Raw genomic sequence first — 15,567 nt, 5'->3', positions numbered from 1 at the left:
CTAGAAGTTTCTACACAGGAAGTAGTAATGTGTGTTATTAACCCCCAGGTCTAGCACCTCTCTGTGAGAACATGCCCAGTGGGAAAGCCAACAAGCCTGGAGACGTCGTCACCGCCAAGAACGGCAAAACCATACAGGTATTTGTTACCGTGGCTACTAAACCACACAGGTATTTGTTACCGTGGCTACTAAACCACGCAGGTATTTGTTACCGTGGCTACTAAACCTGCAGGTCTTTGTTTACATCAAATTAAGTATTGTGTGTGTGTGTGTGTGTGTGTGTGTGTGTGTGCGTGTGTGTGTGTGTGTGTGTGTGTGTGTGTGTGTGTAGGTGGACAACACGGACGCAGAGGGACGGTTGATCCTAGCAGATGCTCTCTGTTACGCTCACAGCTTCAACCCCAGGGCCATCGTCAACGCTGCTACCCTCACTGGTTAGTTTGGTGTGTGTGTGTGTGTGTGTGTGTGTGTGTGTGTGTGTGTGTGTGTGTGTGTGTGTGTGTGTGTGTTAGTGAGACGGCCATCGCTGTTCACTAAACAGCTAGTCTATTGGTCACTGGTGTTTTCTCTCTCTGTCTCTCAGGAGCGATGGACGTCGCTCTGGGTTCAGCAGCCACGGGAGTCTTCACCAACTCTGACTGGCTCTGGGAGCAGCTTCACAAGGTAACACACACACACACACACACACACACACACACACACACACACACACACACAGCGTACTGAAATACCATCCTCTATTATAATTGGGTACGTTGGGTTCTTCTATCAAAATGTCTCACGTTTGGAAATCAACTAAAATGTATTGAACTTGTTCGAAAAAAAACATTATTTTGCACAATATTATGAACAGAAAAGATCTGAAATTCATATTTCCTGCAACTTTGTGACGAGACAACACATGGAAATGCCCCTGTGTGTCTGTCTGTGGTTTCTGTGCCTTCAGAAAGTGGACATACCCCTTGACTTATTACAGCCTGGATTCAAAATGGATTCCAGGTCTTTCTCGCCCATAATAACAAAGTAAAAACATGGTTTTAGAAATTGTTACATTTATTGAAAATGAAATACTGAAATACCCCTGAGTCAATACATTGTAGAAGCACCTTTGGGGGGCTGTTACAGCTGTGAGTCTTTCTGGGTAAATATCTAAGAGTGATTACAGCTGTGAGTCTTTCTGGGTAAATCTTCAAGAGAGATTACAGCTGTGAGTCTTTCTGGGTAAATCTCTAAGAGTGATTACAGCTGGGAGTGTTTCTGGGTAAATCTCTAAGAGTGATTACAGCTGTGAGTCTTTCTGGGTAAATCTCTAAGAGATTACAGCTGTGAGTCCTTCTGGGTAAATCTCTAAGAGTCATTACAGCTGTGAGTCTTTCTGGGTAAATCTCTAAGAGATTACAGCTGTGAGTCTTTCTGGGTAAATATCTAAGAGTCATTACAGCTGGGAGTCTTTCTGGGTAAATCTCTAAGAGTGATTACAGCTGTGAGTCTTTCTGGGTAAATCTCTAAGAGATTACAGCTGTGAGTCTTTCTGGGTAAGTCTCTAAGAGATTACAGCTGTGAGTCCTTCTGGGTAAATATCTAAGAGTCATTACAGCTGGGAGTCTTTCTGGGTAAATCTCTAAGAGTGATTACAGCTGTGAGTCTTTCTGGGTAAATCTCTAAGAGTGATTACAGCTGTGAGTCCTTCTGGGTAAATCTCTAAGAGATTACAGCTGTGAGTCTTTCTGGGTAAGTCTCTAAGAGTGATTACAGCTGTGAGTCTTTCTGGGTAAATCTCTAAAAGCTTTCCACACCTGGATTGTTCAAAATTTTCCCATTTTATTATTTTCAAAACTGCTTCAAGCTCTGTCAAATTGGTTTGTTGATCGTTGCTAGAAAACCATTTTCAGGTCAGATATTTAAGTAACTGCTGAGAGGTGAATTAATCTCCCAGTGTCTGGTGGAAAGCAGACTGAACCAGGTTTTAATAAAGGATTTTGCCTGTGTTTATCTCCATTCTGTTTCTTGTTTTATCCTGAAAAACCCCCCTCTGGGATGTGTGGGACGGTAGCGTCCCACTTGGCCAAAAGCCAGAAAACATGCAGAGCGCCAAATTCAAATATATTACTATAAAAATCAATCTTTCATGAAATCACACATGAAAGACACCAAATTAAAGCTACACTGGTTGTGAATCCAACATGTCTGATTTCAAAAAGGATTTATGGCGAAAGCACACCAAACGATTATGTTAGGTCGGTACATAGCCACAGAAAAACACAGCCATTTTCCCAGCCAAAGATAGTAGTCACAAAAAGCAGAAATAGAGATAAAACAAATCACTAACCTTTGATGATCTTCATCAGATGGCACTCATAGGACTTCATGTTACACAATACATGTATGTTTTGTTCATGTCTAAGTAGCTACTTTTTGCTAGCATGTTTAGTGCACGTGTCCAAACGCTCGCGAAGGTGCAGGCGAACTCGGACGAAAACTTTAAAAAGTTATATAACAGGTCGAATAAACTGGTCAAACTAACTAGAGAATCAATCTTCAGGATGTTGTTATCATAACTATCCAATAACGTTCCAACCGGAGCATTCGTTTTTGTCTACAGAGTAATGGAAACACATGGCCATCTCATGACTAGCGCGCGTGACCAGGAACTAGCATTCTGCCAGAACAATGACTGAAACACCTCCCATCCGGTCCCACATCACACTAGGGGCTTCATTCCACGTTCTACCGACTGGTGACATCTAGTGGAAGGCGTGGGAAGTGCAAACAGATCCATATATTACAGGGAATTGAATAGGCGATGAGTTGAACATTGACCACTCTAAGAATTCTCACTTCCTGTTTGGATTTTTTCTCAGGTTTTTGCCTGCCATATGAGTTCTGTTATACTCACAGACATCATTCAAACAGTTTTAGAAATTTCAGAGTGTTTTCTATCCAATAGTAATAATAATATGCATATATTAGTATCTGGGACAGAGTAGGAGGCAGTTCACTATGAGCACCAATTCATCCAAAAGTGAAAATGCTGCCCCCTATATCAAAGAAGTTAGACCAGTGTGGTAACAGGGTGTCTCTCTGATAGGCCAGTGTGGTAACAGGGTGTCTCTCTGATAGGCCAGTGTGGTAACAGGGTGTCTCTCTGATAGGCCAGTGTGGTAACAGGGTGTCTCTCTGATAGGCCAGTGTGGTAACAGGGTGTCTCTCTGATAGGCCAGTGTGGTAACAGGGTGTCTCTCTGATAGGCCAGTGTGGTAACAGGGTGTCTCTCTGATAGGCCAGTGTGGTAACAGGGTGTCTCTCTGATAGGCCAGTGTGGTAACAGGGTGTCTCTGATAGGCCAGTGTGGTAACAGGGTGTCTCTGATAGGCCAGTGTGGTAACAGGGTGTCTCTGATAGGCCAGTGTGGTAACAGGGTGTCTCTCTGATTGGCCAGTGTGGTAACAGGGTGTGTCTCTGATAGGCCAGTGTGGTAACAGGGTGTCTCTCTGATAGGCCAGTGTGGTAACAGGGTGTCTCTCTGATAGGCCAGTGTGGTAACACGGTGTCTCTCTGATAGGCCAGTGTGGTAACAGGGTGTCTCTCTGATAGGCCAGTATGGTAACAGGGTGTCTCTCTGATAGGCCAGTGTGGTAACAGGGTGTCTCTCTGATAGGCCAGTGTGGTAACAGGGTGTCTCTCTGATAGGCCAGTGTGGTAACAGGGTGTCTCTGATAGGCCAGTGTGGTAACAGGAGACCGGGTGTGGAGGATGCCCCTGTTTCAACATTACACCAGACAGGTCACTGACTGCCAGCTGGCCGACCTCAACAACGTGGGCAAGTACAGCCGGTAAGAACACACACACGCACGCACGCACGCACGCACGCACGCACGCACGCACGCACGCACGCACGCACGCACGCACGCACGCACGCACGCACGCACACACACACACACACACACACACACAGACCATCTAGAAACAACCCTAAACAACTTCAGTGTTAATGCCATGTTACCTGTGTGTGTGTGTGACCTGTGTGTGTGTGTGACCTGTGTGTGTGTGACCTGTGTGTGACCTGTGTGTGTGTGTGTGTGTGTGTGACCTGTGTGTGTGTGTGACCTGTGTGTGTGTGTGTGTGTGACTTGTGTGTGTGTGTGTGTGTGTGTGTGACCTGTGTGTGTGTGTGTGTGTGACCTGTGTGTGTGTGTGTGTGTGTGTGTGTGTGTGTGTGTGTGTGTGTGTGACCTGTGTGTGTGTGTGTGTGTGTGTGACCTGTGTGTGTGTGTGTGTGTGTGACCTGTGTGTGTGTGTGTGTGTGTGTGTGTGTGTGTGTGTGACCTGTGTGTGTGTGTGTCTGTGTGTGTGTGTATAACCTGTGTGTGTGTGACGTGTGTGTGTGTGACGTGTGTGTGACCTGTGTGTGACCTGTGTGTGACGTGTGTGTGTGTGTGTGTGTGTGTGTGTGTGTGTGTGTGTGTGTGTGTAGTTCTGGCGGAGCCTGCACGGCGGCAGCGTTTCTGAGGGAGTTTGTGACGGCCCCTCATTGGGCGCACCTGGACATCGCCGGGGTGATGACCAATAAGGACGAGGTACGGTAGTCTTCTGGAACATTGATCTCAGAGCTGTTTTACCAGGTTCGTCTCATTGAAATATCTTTTGCAAAAGAGACCTGGCCAAAATAGCAGCACACAAAGTTTAAAACATGTACAGCGTAAAACAATACAGTTTAAAGGTTTACTTTGCTGGGGGAAACGCTAAAATAAAGACTTTAAACTATAGAACTGATCAATGCAGGTTCATACCAGGTCAGTTCATCCTTAAAAACTAAAACAAATGAAGAAGAAGATATTTGGCTGCAGAAGTGCCATTTCGTATTGACCTCTACAGCTTCCTGTGAAATGACGTCACACATACTGGAGGAGTAACTGGCTAGCTACAGTGGCTAGCTTTGCTAACGAACATCAACACATACTGGAGGAATTACTGGCTAGCTACAGTGGCTAGCTTTGCTAACGAACATCAACACATACTGGAGGAGTTACTGGCTAGCTACAGTGGCTAGCTTTGCTAACGAACAGCGACACATACTGGAGGAGTTACTGGCTAGCTACAGTGGCTAGCTTTGCTAACGAACTAGCTACGACACATCAACACATACTGGAGGAGTTACTGGCTAGCTACAGTGGCTAGCTTTGCTAACGAACTAGCTACGACACATCAACACATACTGGAGGAGTAACTGGCTAGCTACAGTGGCTAGCTTTGCTAACGAACATCAACACATACTGGAGGAGTTACTGGCTAGCTACAGTGGCTAGCTTTGCTAACAAACATCAACACATACTGGAGGAGTAACTGGCTAGCTACAGTGGCTAGCTTAGCTTACGACACATCAACACATACTGGAGGAGTTACTGGCTAGCTACAGTGGCTAGCTTTGCTAACGAACATCAACACATACTGGAGGAGTAACTGGCTAGCTACAGTGGGTAGCTTTGCTAACGAACTAGCTACGACACATCAACACATACTGGAGGAGTTACTGGCTAGCTACAGTGGCTAGCTTTGCTAACGAACTAGCTACGACACATCAACACATACTGGAGGAGTTACTGGCTAGCTACAGTGGCTAGCTTTGCTAACGAACTAGCTACGACACATCAACACATACTGGAGGAGTTACTGGCTAGCTACAGTGGCTAGCTTTGCTAACGAACATCAACACATACTGGAGGAGTAACTGGCTAGCTACAGTGGCTAGCTTAGCTAACGAACATCAACACATACTGGAGGAGTTACTGGCTAGCTACAGTGGCTAGCTTTGCTAACGAACTAGCTACGACACATCAACACATACTGGAGGAGTTACTGGCTAGCTACAGTGGCTAGCTTTGCTAACGAACATCAACACATACTGGAGGAGTTACTGGCTAGCTACAGTGGCTAGCTTTGCTAACGAACTAGCTACGACACATCAACACATACTGGAGGAGTTACTGGCTAGCTACAGTGGCTAGCTACAGTGGCTAGCTTTGCTAACGAACTAGCTACGACACATCAACACATACTGGAGGAGTTACTGGCTAGCTACAGTGGCTAGCTTTGCTAACGAACTAGCTACGACACATCAACACATACTGGAGGAGTTACTGGCTAGCTACAGTGGCTAGCTACAGTGGCTAGCTTTGCTAACGAACTAGCTACGACACATCAACACATACTGGAGGAGTTACTGGCTAGCTACAGTGGCTAGCTTTGCTAACGAACTAGCTACGACACATCAACACATACTGGAGGAGTAACTGGCTAGCTACAGTGGCTAGCTTTGCTAACGAACATCGACACATACTGGAGGAGTTACTGGCTAGCTACAGTGGCTAGCTTTGCTAACGAACATCGACACATACTGGAGGAGTTACTGGCTAGCTACAGTGGCTAGCTTTGCTAACGAACATCAACACATACTGGAGGAGTAACTGGCTAGCTACAGTGGCTAGCTTAGCTTACGACACATCAACACATACTGGAGGAGTTACTGGCTAGCTACAGTGGCTAGCTTTGCTAACGAACAGCGACACATACTGGAGGAGTAACTGGCTAGCTACAGTGGCTAGCTTAGCTTACGACACATCAACACATACTGGAGGAGTTACTGGCTAGCTACAGTGGCTAGCTTTGCTAACGAACATCAACACATACTGGAGGAGTAACTGGCTAGCTACAGTGGCTAGCTTTGCTAACGAACATCAACACATACTGGAGGAGTTACTGGCTAGCTACAGTGGCTAGCTTTGCTAACGAACTAGCTACGACACATCAACACATACTGGAGGAGTTACTGGCTAGCTACAGTGGCTAGCTTTGCTAACGAACATCAACACATACTGGAGGAATTACTGGCTAGCTACAGTGGCTAGCTTTGCTAACGAACATCAACACATACTGGAGGAGTAACTGGCTAGCTACAGTGGCTAGCTTTGCTAACGAACATCAACACATACTGGAGGAGTAACTGGCTAGCTACAGTGGCTAGCTTTGCTAACGAACATCAACACATACTGGAGGAGTAACTGGCTAGCTACAGTGGCTAGCTTTGCTAACGAACATCAACACATACTGGAGGAGTAACTGGCTAGCTACAGTGGCTAGCTTTGCTAACGAACATCAACACATACTGGAGGAGTTACTGGCTAGCTACAGTGGCTAGCTTTGCTAACGAACATCAACACATACTGGAGGAGTAACTGGCTAGCTACAGTGGCTAGTTTAGCTTACGACACATCAACACATACTGGAGGAGTTACTGGCTAGCTACAGTGGCTAGCTTTGCTAACGAACATCAACACATACTGGAGGAGTAACTGGCTAGCTACAGTGGCTAGCTTTGCTAACGAACATCAACACATACTGGAGGAGTAACTGGCTAGCTACAGTGGCTAGCTTTGCTAACAAACATCAACACATACTGGAGGAGTTACTTACTGGCTAGCTACAGTGGCTAGTTTAGCTTACGACACATCAACACATACTGGAGGAGTTACTGGCTAGCTACAGTGGCTAGTTTAGCTTACGACACATCAACACATACTGGAGGAGTTACTGGCTAGCTACAGTGGCTAGCTTTGCTAACGAACATCAACACATACTGGAGGAGTAACTGGCTAGCTACAGTGGGTAGCTTTGCTAACGAACATCAACACATACTGGAGGAGTTACTTACTGGCTAGCTACAGTGGCTAGTTTAGCTTACGACACATCAACACATACTGGAGGAGTTACTGGCTAGCTACAGTGGCTAGTTTAGCTTACGACACATCAACACATACTGGAGGAGTTACTGGCTAGCTACAGTGGCTAGCTTTGCTAACGAACATCAACACATACTGGAGGAGTAACTGGCTAGCTACAGTGGGTAGCTTTGCTAACGAACATCAACACATACTGGAGGAGTTACTTACTGGCTAGCTACAGTGGCTAGTTTAGCTTACGACACATCAACACATACTGGAGGAGTTACTGGCTAGCTACAGTGGCTAGCTTTGCTAACGAACATCAACACATACTGGAGGAGTTACTTACTGGCTAGCTAATGAACTAGCTATGTCGGTCGCGGCGCGGCGCGCATGATCAGAATGGCACATCTGCTTCTGTTAGTTCTAGAAGCATGATGACCACAACCCCTTCTGTTAGTGTTCTAGAACCACGATGACCACAACCCCTTCTGTTAGTGTTCTAGAACCATGATGATCACAATCCCTTCTGTTAGTGTTCTAGAACCATGATGATCACAACCCCTTCTGTTAGTGTTCTAGAACCATGATGATCACAATCCCTTCTGTTAGTGTTCTAGAACCATGATGATCACAATCCCTTCTGTTAGTGTTCTAGAACCATGATGATCACAATCCCTTCTGTTAGTGTTCTAGAACCATGATGATCACAACCCCTTCTGTTAGTGTTCTAGAACCATGAGGATCACAACCCCTTCTGTTAGTGTTCTAGAACCATGAGGATCACAACCCCTTCTGTTAGTGTTCTAGAACCATGAGGATCACAACCCCTTCTGTTAGTGTTCTAGAACCATGATGATCACAATCCCTTCTGTTAGTGTTCTAGAACCATGATGACCACAATCCCTTCTGTTAGTGTTCTAGAACCATGATGATCACAACCCCTTCTGTTAGTGTTCTAGAACCATGATGATCACAACCCCTTCTGTTAGTGTTCTAGAACCATGATGACCACAATCCCTTCTGTTAGTGTTCTAGAACCATGATGACCACAATCCCTTCTGTTAGTGTTCTAGAACCATGATGATCACAATCCCTTCTGTTAGTGTTCTAGAACCATGATGATCACAACCCCTTCTGTTAGTGTTCTAGAACCATGATGATCACAATCCCTTCTGTTAGTGTTCTAGAACCATGATGACCACAATCCCTTCTGTTAGTGTTCTAGAACCATGATGATCACAATCCCTTCTGTTAGTGTTCTAGAACCATGATGATCACAACCCCTTCTGTTAGTGTTCTAGAACCATGATGATCACAATCCCTTCTGTTAGTGTTCTAGAAGTGATTCTCTCTCACTGTTTGTCTCTGTCCAGGTTCCCTACCTGAAGAAAGGAATGTCTGGGCGACCGACACGAACACTGGTAGAGTTCACTGCTGGACTGGCCAACCAAGCCTGAAGACACACACACCACATCTACACACACGGAGCTGGCTGGAGAAGGATTATTCTGTAGAGACAGAGACTGTGGTACTGTGTAGAATCACAGGCTGCTTCCCAAGTAGCACCCTATTCCCTACCCATTGGACTGGTCAAAAGTAGTGCACTACCCACAGGACTGGTGAAAAGTAGTGCACTATATATATAGGGAATAGGCCCTTTTTGTCCACTACCCATTGAACTGGTCTAAAGTAGTGCACTATATAGGGAATAGGCCCTTTTTGTCCACTACCCATTGAACTGGTCTAAAGTAGTGCACTATATAGGGAATAGGGTTCTATAGGGTCCTGGTCTAAAGTAGTGCACTATATAGGGAATAGGGTTCTATAGGGCTCTGGTCTAAAGTAGTGCACTATATAGGGAATAGGGTTCCATAGGGCTCTGGTCTAAAGTAGTGCACTATGTAGGGAATAGGGTTCTATAGGGCTCTGGTCTAAAGTAGTGCACTATATAGGGAATAGGGCTCTAAAGTAGTGCACTATATATGGAATAGGGTTCTATAGGGCTCTGGTCTAAAGTAGTGCACTATATAGGGAATAGGGTTCCATAGGGCTCTGGTCTAAAGTAGTGCACTATATAGGGAATAGGGTTCCATTTGGGACGTATCCTGAGTTATCTGGTAGTAGCCTGTTGTGCATAGAGGGCTGAAGAGGACATTTCCACCCCCGTGCCCCCTGCCCCCGTGCCCCAGCACATGTAACTAAATCCCTCTCTAGCCTAGCTTATAGCCTACATACGTATGCATTGAGAAACTGAATTTTCATGTAAATGGACAAAGTATATCGTATCCTACCCTTACAAAAAAAGATTGCAGTCAGAGTGCAGTGTAACTGCATCCAAAATAAGTTATTTTTTACTGCAGTAATTTTGCAATTACTGTTTCCAAAATACCACTTGTCGACTGGAATCTTATTTTGTAACGGTAACTACAAGTAGCTATGCAAAATGTTGTTGCGTAGCAAAACTACGCAGCCCTGCAATTTATAACCGGATGCAAGAACGCTCTTTTGCGTAGCGTTCTTGCGTTACATACGTAGAGTAAAAACTAGGCTTCAGTGACAGTCAGTAAACCAACCTCTGTCCAGTAGTTGTGGGAGAAACGCTAATGCTGAATTTGGTATGCACTTATGCACACAAAAACTATAAAATATTATCATGTCATTTAAATAAAACACCAATAAAACCATTTTGGAGGATCAATGTGTCTTGTCACTATAACTGCATGTAAATGACAAATTGTTTTAATTGCAAAACATTTATTTTAATCAAACCTTTTTTTTTAATATATAGTCATTTAGTAGAACCTATTAAATTGGTCAGCCAGTGTGACATTTCCTGCGCAATGCGAGCAGCGGCATCACCGACTGGTACAAACAACCATTCAATATGTCTTCCTCCATGGGCAGCGGGATGTTCCCCGGCCAGCAGTCCGCTGGTCCTCACCCTGTCGGCGGCCCGGGTCAGCCGGGACTACTGTCTGGAGCTCCAGGGAACAGGGTCCAGGGCCCCAACACTCTGGTAGACGACCTAGAGGCTTCTTTCGAGGTACGAGAGCGACAACTCCACTGTCCTGGTGGACTAGCTAGCCAGCCGTGGTATAGCTAACGTAACGATACTAGCTAGCTGTGGTATAGCTAACGTAATGATACTAGCTAGCCTAGCTACCCGTGGTATAGCTAACGTAATGACACTAGCTAGCCTAGCTACCCGTGGTATAGCTAACGTAATGACACTAGCTAGCCTAGCTACCCGTGGTATAGCTAACGTAACGATACTAGCTAGCCTAGCCAGTCGTGGTATAGCTAACGTAACGATGCTAGGTAGCCTAGCCAGCCGTGGTATAGCTAACGTAATGACACTAGCTAGCCTAGCCAGCCGTGGTATAGCTAACGTAACGATACTAGCTAGCCTAGCCAGCCGTGGTATAGCTAACGTAACGATACTAGCCTAGCCAGCCGTGGTATAGCTAACGTAATGATACTAGCTAGCCTAGCCAGCCGTGGTATAGCTAACGTAATGATACTAGCTAGCCTAGCCAGCCGTGGTATAGCTAACGTAACGATACTAGCTAGCCTAGCCAGCCGTGGTATAGCTAACGTTGTGATACTAGATAGCACATCACGCTACTGGTCTACTAGCTAGAAAACTGCTTACCAAAGACACTGTTGTATGTGGTTACTGCTCAGTATTTCAGTTAGTCACAAAGTTACCGTTCTTTTGAAATGTAACCAGCTACCTAAATGAAGCATAGCCGTTGGACTTGTCTGGCGTTACCGAAGCCAGCTAGTAGTCCGCTAGCTAACGTTACATTGTTGTTGTTGTGCAGAGCAGTGTCTGCTGAGGGGACAACGGCTCATCGTAATGTCTGGCACAGAGCGAATGGCATCAAACACCTGGAAACCAAACCAATGTGTTCGATGTATTTAATACCATTACATTGATTTCAGTCATTACTAGGAGCCCGTTCTCCCCAGTTAAGGTGCCATCAACCTGGGCTGCGAGCATACTTTACGTCTCATGCTTTGCTGGGTTGCCTGGACACAACTAGCACTTTTATATGTAACTAAATGTAATGTTATATCTAGCTAAGTACATGCATCTCTGGCCTGGCGTTACTGAAGCTAGCTAAGTACATGCATCTCTGGCCTGGCGTTACTGAAGCTAGCTAAGTACATGTATCTCTGGCCTGGCGTTACTGAAGCTAGCTAAGTACATGTATCTCTGGCCTGGCGTTACTGAAGCTAGTAGTGAACTGTTAACCAGTTGTCTTGTGTCAACAGGCTTGCTTTGCGTCCCTAGTGAGTCAAGACTATGTGAACGGAACCGACCAGGAGGAAATTCGGACAGGTGAGACCAGTAAAGTTTACAACTCAAAAAGGGCATTATATTCCCAGACAAGCTCCTAGGTGACCAACAACCATCCTCCTGGATAGCGACAGGGTATGCATGGTTTTGCTCCAGCCCTGTTCTAACACCTGATTTAGTCAATCATGAGCAGATGAGCAGCTGGTTGGTAGAAGCAGGTGTTTTACAGCAGAGCTGTAGCAAAATCCTGCACACCCAGTAATTCAGGAGGAGGAGAGATGGCTAGCCTTGGGGCAGTTAGCTAGTTGCATTGTAAACAGTTTGAAACACATTCATTAAAAAAACATTTATTTCATTACTTAGCTTATCTAGCTCAAATTAACTGACTTGCATGTCTGTCTGTCTGTCTCGCTAACCTGTCTGTCTGTCTCTAACCTGTCTGTCTCTAACCTGTCTGTTTCTGTCTCTAACCTGTCTGTCTCCCCAGGTGTGGATCAGTGTATTCAGAAGTTTCTGGATGTTGCCAGACAGACAGAATGTTTCTTCCTGCAGAAGCGTCTTCAGTTATCAGTCCAGAAACCCGACCAGGTGGTCAAAGAGGTAGGTGATACTGTATACCAGGGCTATTCCATTCTTACCTGACCAGGTGGTCAAAGAGGTAGGTGATACTGTATACCAGGGCTATTCCATTCTTACCTGACCAGGTGGTCAAAGAGGTAGGTGATACTGTATACCAGGGCTATTCCATTCTTACCTGACCAGGTGGTCAAAGAGGTAGGTGATACTGTATACCAGGGCTATTCCATTCTTACCTGACCAGCTTTGCTGTTCTACATGGTCATTTAATTGCACCCACCTGGTGTCCCAGGTCTAAACCAGCCCCTGATTAGAGGGGAACAATGGGAGGGAAACACCAGTGGAACTGGGTTCTGGTGAATTTGATGGCTCTATATGGAGCAGGGTGAAGTCGCCACTAGATGCTGATCATGGGTCAGTGTTACATTTTCCCCACTAATGGTTAATGTTAGGATTGTGGGAGGGGAAGCTGATCTTAGATCTGTGCCTAGGGGGGAAAATTCACCCTGGAGCTCTATGCTGGGGGAACTTCACCAGTATGGTGATATTCTGGTGTTAGGACAGCCTCCCTCTGCTGTTAACAGCTAGTCCCTCCTTCCTCTCCCTCCCTCCTCTCTCTCTCTCTCTTCTCTTCCTCTCTCTTCTCTTCCTCTCTCTTCTCTTCCTCTCTCTTCTCCCCCTCTCTTCTCCCTCTCCTCTCCCTCTCTCTTCTCTCCCCCTCTCTTCTCCCTCCCTCTCTCTTCTCTCCAGGATGTGTCTGAGCTGCGGAATGAACTCCAGAGGAAAGAGCTGCTTGTCCAGAAACACCTGTCTAAGCTGCACCACTGGCAGCAGGTACGTCCTCCGTGACCCGGAAACCCATAAGTTGTTGAGGAGTGTGTAAATGTGTTAGTAGGAAAACAGAAGATAGTCCTCTACTCCTCCATAGCCTCCTTTTGACCAGGAAGCAGAGTTCTCCACTTCTCCATAGCATCCTTTTGACCAGGAAGCAGAGTCCTCCCCTCCTCCATAACATCCTTTTGACCAGGAAGCAGAGTCCTCCCCTCCTCCATAGCATTCTTTTGACCAGGAAGCAGAGTCCTCCCCTCCTCCATAACATCCTTTTGACCAGGAAGCAGAGTCCTCCCCTCCTCCATAACATCCTTTTGACCAGGAAGCAGAGTCCTCCCCTCCTCCATAACATCCTTTTGACCAGGAAGCAGAGTCCTCCCCTCCTCCATAACATCCTTTTGACCAGGAAGCAGAATCCTCCCCTCCTCCATAACATCCTTTTGACCAGGAAGCAGAGTCCTCCCCTCCTCCATAGCCTCCTTTTGACCAGGAAGCAGAATCCTCCCCTCCTCCATTTGGTCCTTTTGACCAGGAAGCACAAGTGTATCCTACATGAGTCCTTCACGGAAGACTTTTGAAATCTGACACCCCCCCCTTTGTTTTCTGGGAGGAGAAACGATACGCTACTTATCCTTTTATCTAGAAATGTCTTGTACAACTAGTTACATTAGTCTCACTATACACCTTTCATGTTGCGATCCTTTTATCTAGAAATGTCTTGTACAACTAGCTACATTAGTCTCACTATACACCTTTCATGTTGCGATCCACCCCTGGAATCATAATTTACCTGTGGAGGAGTCTCATTTCATACAAGCGTGTTTTAGTCCACTTTCCCTCCTCGCCGCCTCTCCTCGATTACCTTTGACCTTTTTGGAAAGGAGACGAGAGGGGGCGTAGGAGTTGAACAAATCTAATTGAGAAAAGGCCATGCTCTCGTTTGCTGTCTCAGTGCCGCATCACTTCCTGGATCCTGTCTCATTCTGGTTTTGAATGGGCTTCAAGATTATATCAAATTAATGAGAATGCGGTCCCTTTAAGATATAACAGGTCTGTAGGTAATGTGTGTCTGTTGTGTTTTTAGGTTCTGGAGGATGTCAGTGTCCAGCATCGTAAACCGTCAGATCTCCCTCCACCTGGACCCCTGGCCTTCCTGGAACAGGCCTCAGCTAGTCTCCCCGCTGCACCACTCAAACAGACCTAACACATCTCTCTCTTCTGGACAGTACATCATCTTTTTGTTTTCTTTTTGGCTTGTGTAAATATTTCTGAGTCTGTTTTTGTCCTGACAGAATAAATGAGTTTGGATCAGAACCCCACCAGTTGTTTTGTCCTGACAGAATAAATGAGTTTGGATCAGAACACCACCAGTTGTTTTGTCCTGACAGAATAAATGAGTTTGGATCAGAACACCACCAGTTGTTTTGTCCTGACAGAATAAATGAGTTTGGATCAGAACACCAGTTGTTTTGTCCTGACAGAATAAATGAGTTTGGATCAGAACACCACCAGTTGTTTTTGTCCTGACAGAATAAATGAGTTTGGATCAGAACCCCACCAGTTGGTTTGTCCTGACAGAATAAATGAGTTTGGATCAGAACAACACCAGTTGTTTTGTCCTGACAGAATAAATGAGTTTGGATCAGAACACCACCAGTTGTTTTGTCCTGACAGAATAAATGAGTTTGGATCAGAACACCAGTTGTTTTGTCCTGACAGAATAAATGAGTTTGGATCAGAACACCAGTTGTTTTATCCTGACAGAATAAATGAGTTTGGATCAGAACACCACCAGTTGTTTTGTCCTGACAGAATAAATGAGTTTGGATCAGAACACAATCTAAGGAAGATGTCGAAATGATTTACCATCTTTTTAGTTAGTCTTTGTCAAGGTGCCAATAATTTGAGGCGACGACATTAAGGACGCACTTTGACCTGACAGTGAACGAGAGAATTGGTTTATGTGACTGTATAGATCTTGTGATGGCACTATTCAACAGTTTGATTAGTTCAGGTGTATTACTGCTGGGTTAGAACCAATATGTGCTGCGTCAGGTAGGTTACTGCTGGGTTAGAACCAATATGTGCTGCGTCAGGTAGGTTACTGCTGGGTTAGAACCAACATGTGCTGCATCA

At 45.5% G+C, this 15,567-nt stretch overlaps 2 protein-coding genes across 2 annotated transcripts; both read left to right on the top strand.

The window, feature by feature from the left end:
- Positions 1–52: 52 nt before the first annotated feature.
- Positions 53–9,557, top strand: LOC120040179 (cytosol aminopeptidase-like). Its single transcript, XM_038985426.1, has 6 exons — positions 53–137; positions 332–434; positions 584–663; positions 3,721–3,833; positions 4,475–4,577; positions 9,095–9,557. Exons 1-6 carry the CDS (start codon positions 72–74, stop codon positions 9,176–9,178), a joined length of 549 nt encoding a protein of 182 aa, XP_038841354.1. The 5' UTR covers positions 53–71; the 3' UTR covers positions 9,179–9,557.
- A 997-nt stretch (positions 9,558–10,554) lies between these two features.
- Positions 10,555–15,177, top strand: med28 (mediator complex subunit 28). The gene is made up of 5 exons (XM_038985427.1): positions 10,555–10,764; positions 12,000–12,066; positions 12,512–12,624; positions 13,351–13,434; positions 14,516–15,177. Exons 1-5 carry the CDS (start codon positions 10,606–10,608, stop codon positions 14,633–14,635), a joined length of 543 nt encoding a protein of 180 aa, XP_038841355.1. The 5' UTR covers positions 10,555–10,605; the 3' UTR covers positions 14,636–15,177.
- The last annotated feature ends 390 nt before the right edge of the window (positions 15,178–15,567 follow it).

Source organism: Salvelinus namaycush, unplaced genomic scaffold, assembly GCF_016432855.1.
Source record: "Salvelinus namaycush isolate Seneca unplaced genomic scaffold, SaNama_1.0 Scaffold3314, whole genome shotgun sequence".
In the NCBI taxonomy this organism is placed as follows: Eukaryota; Metazoa; Chordata; class Actinopteri; order Salmoniformes; family Salmonidae; genus Salvelinus; species Salvelinus namaycush.
The sequence above is the reverse complement of the archived record's forward strand: the minus strand, read 5'-3'. Positions and strand labels throughout refer to the sequence as shown.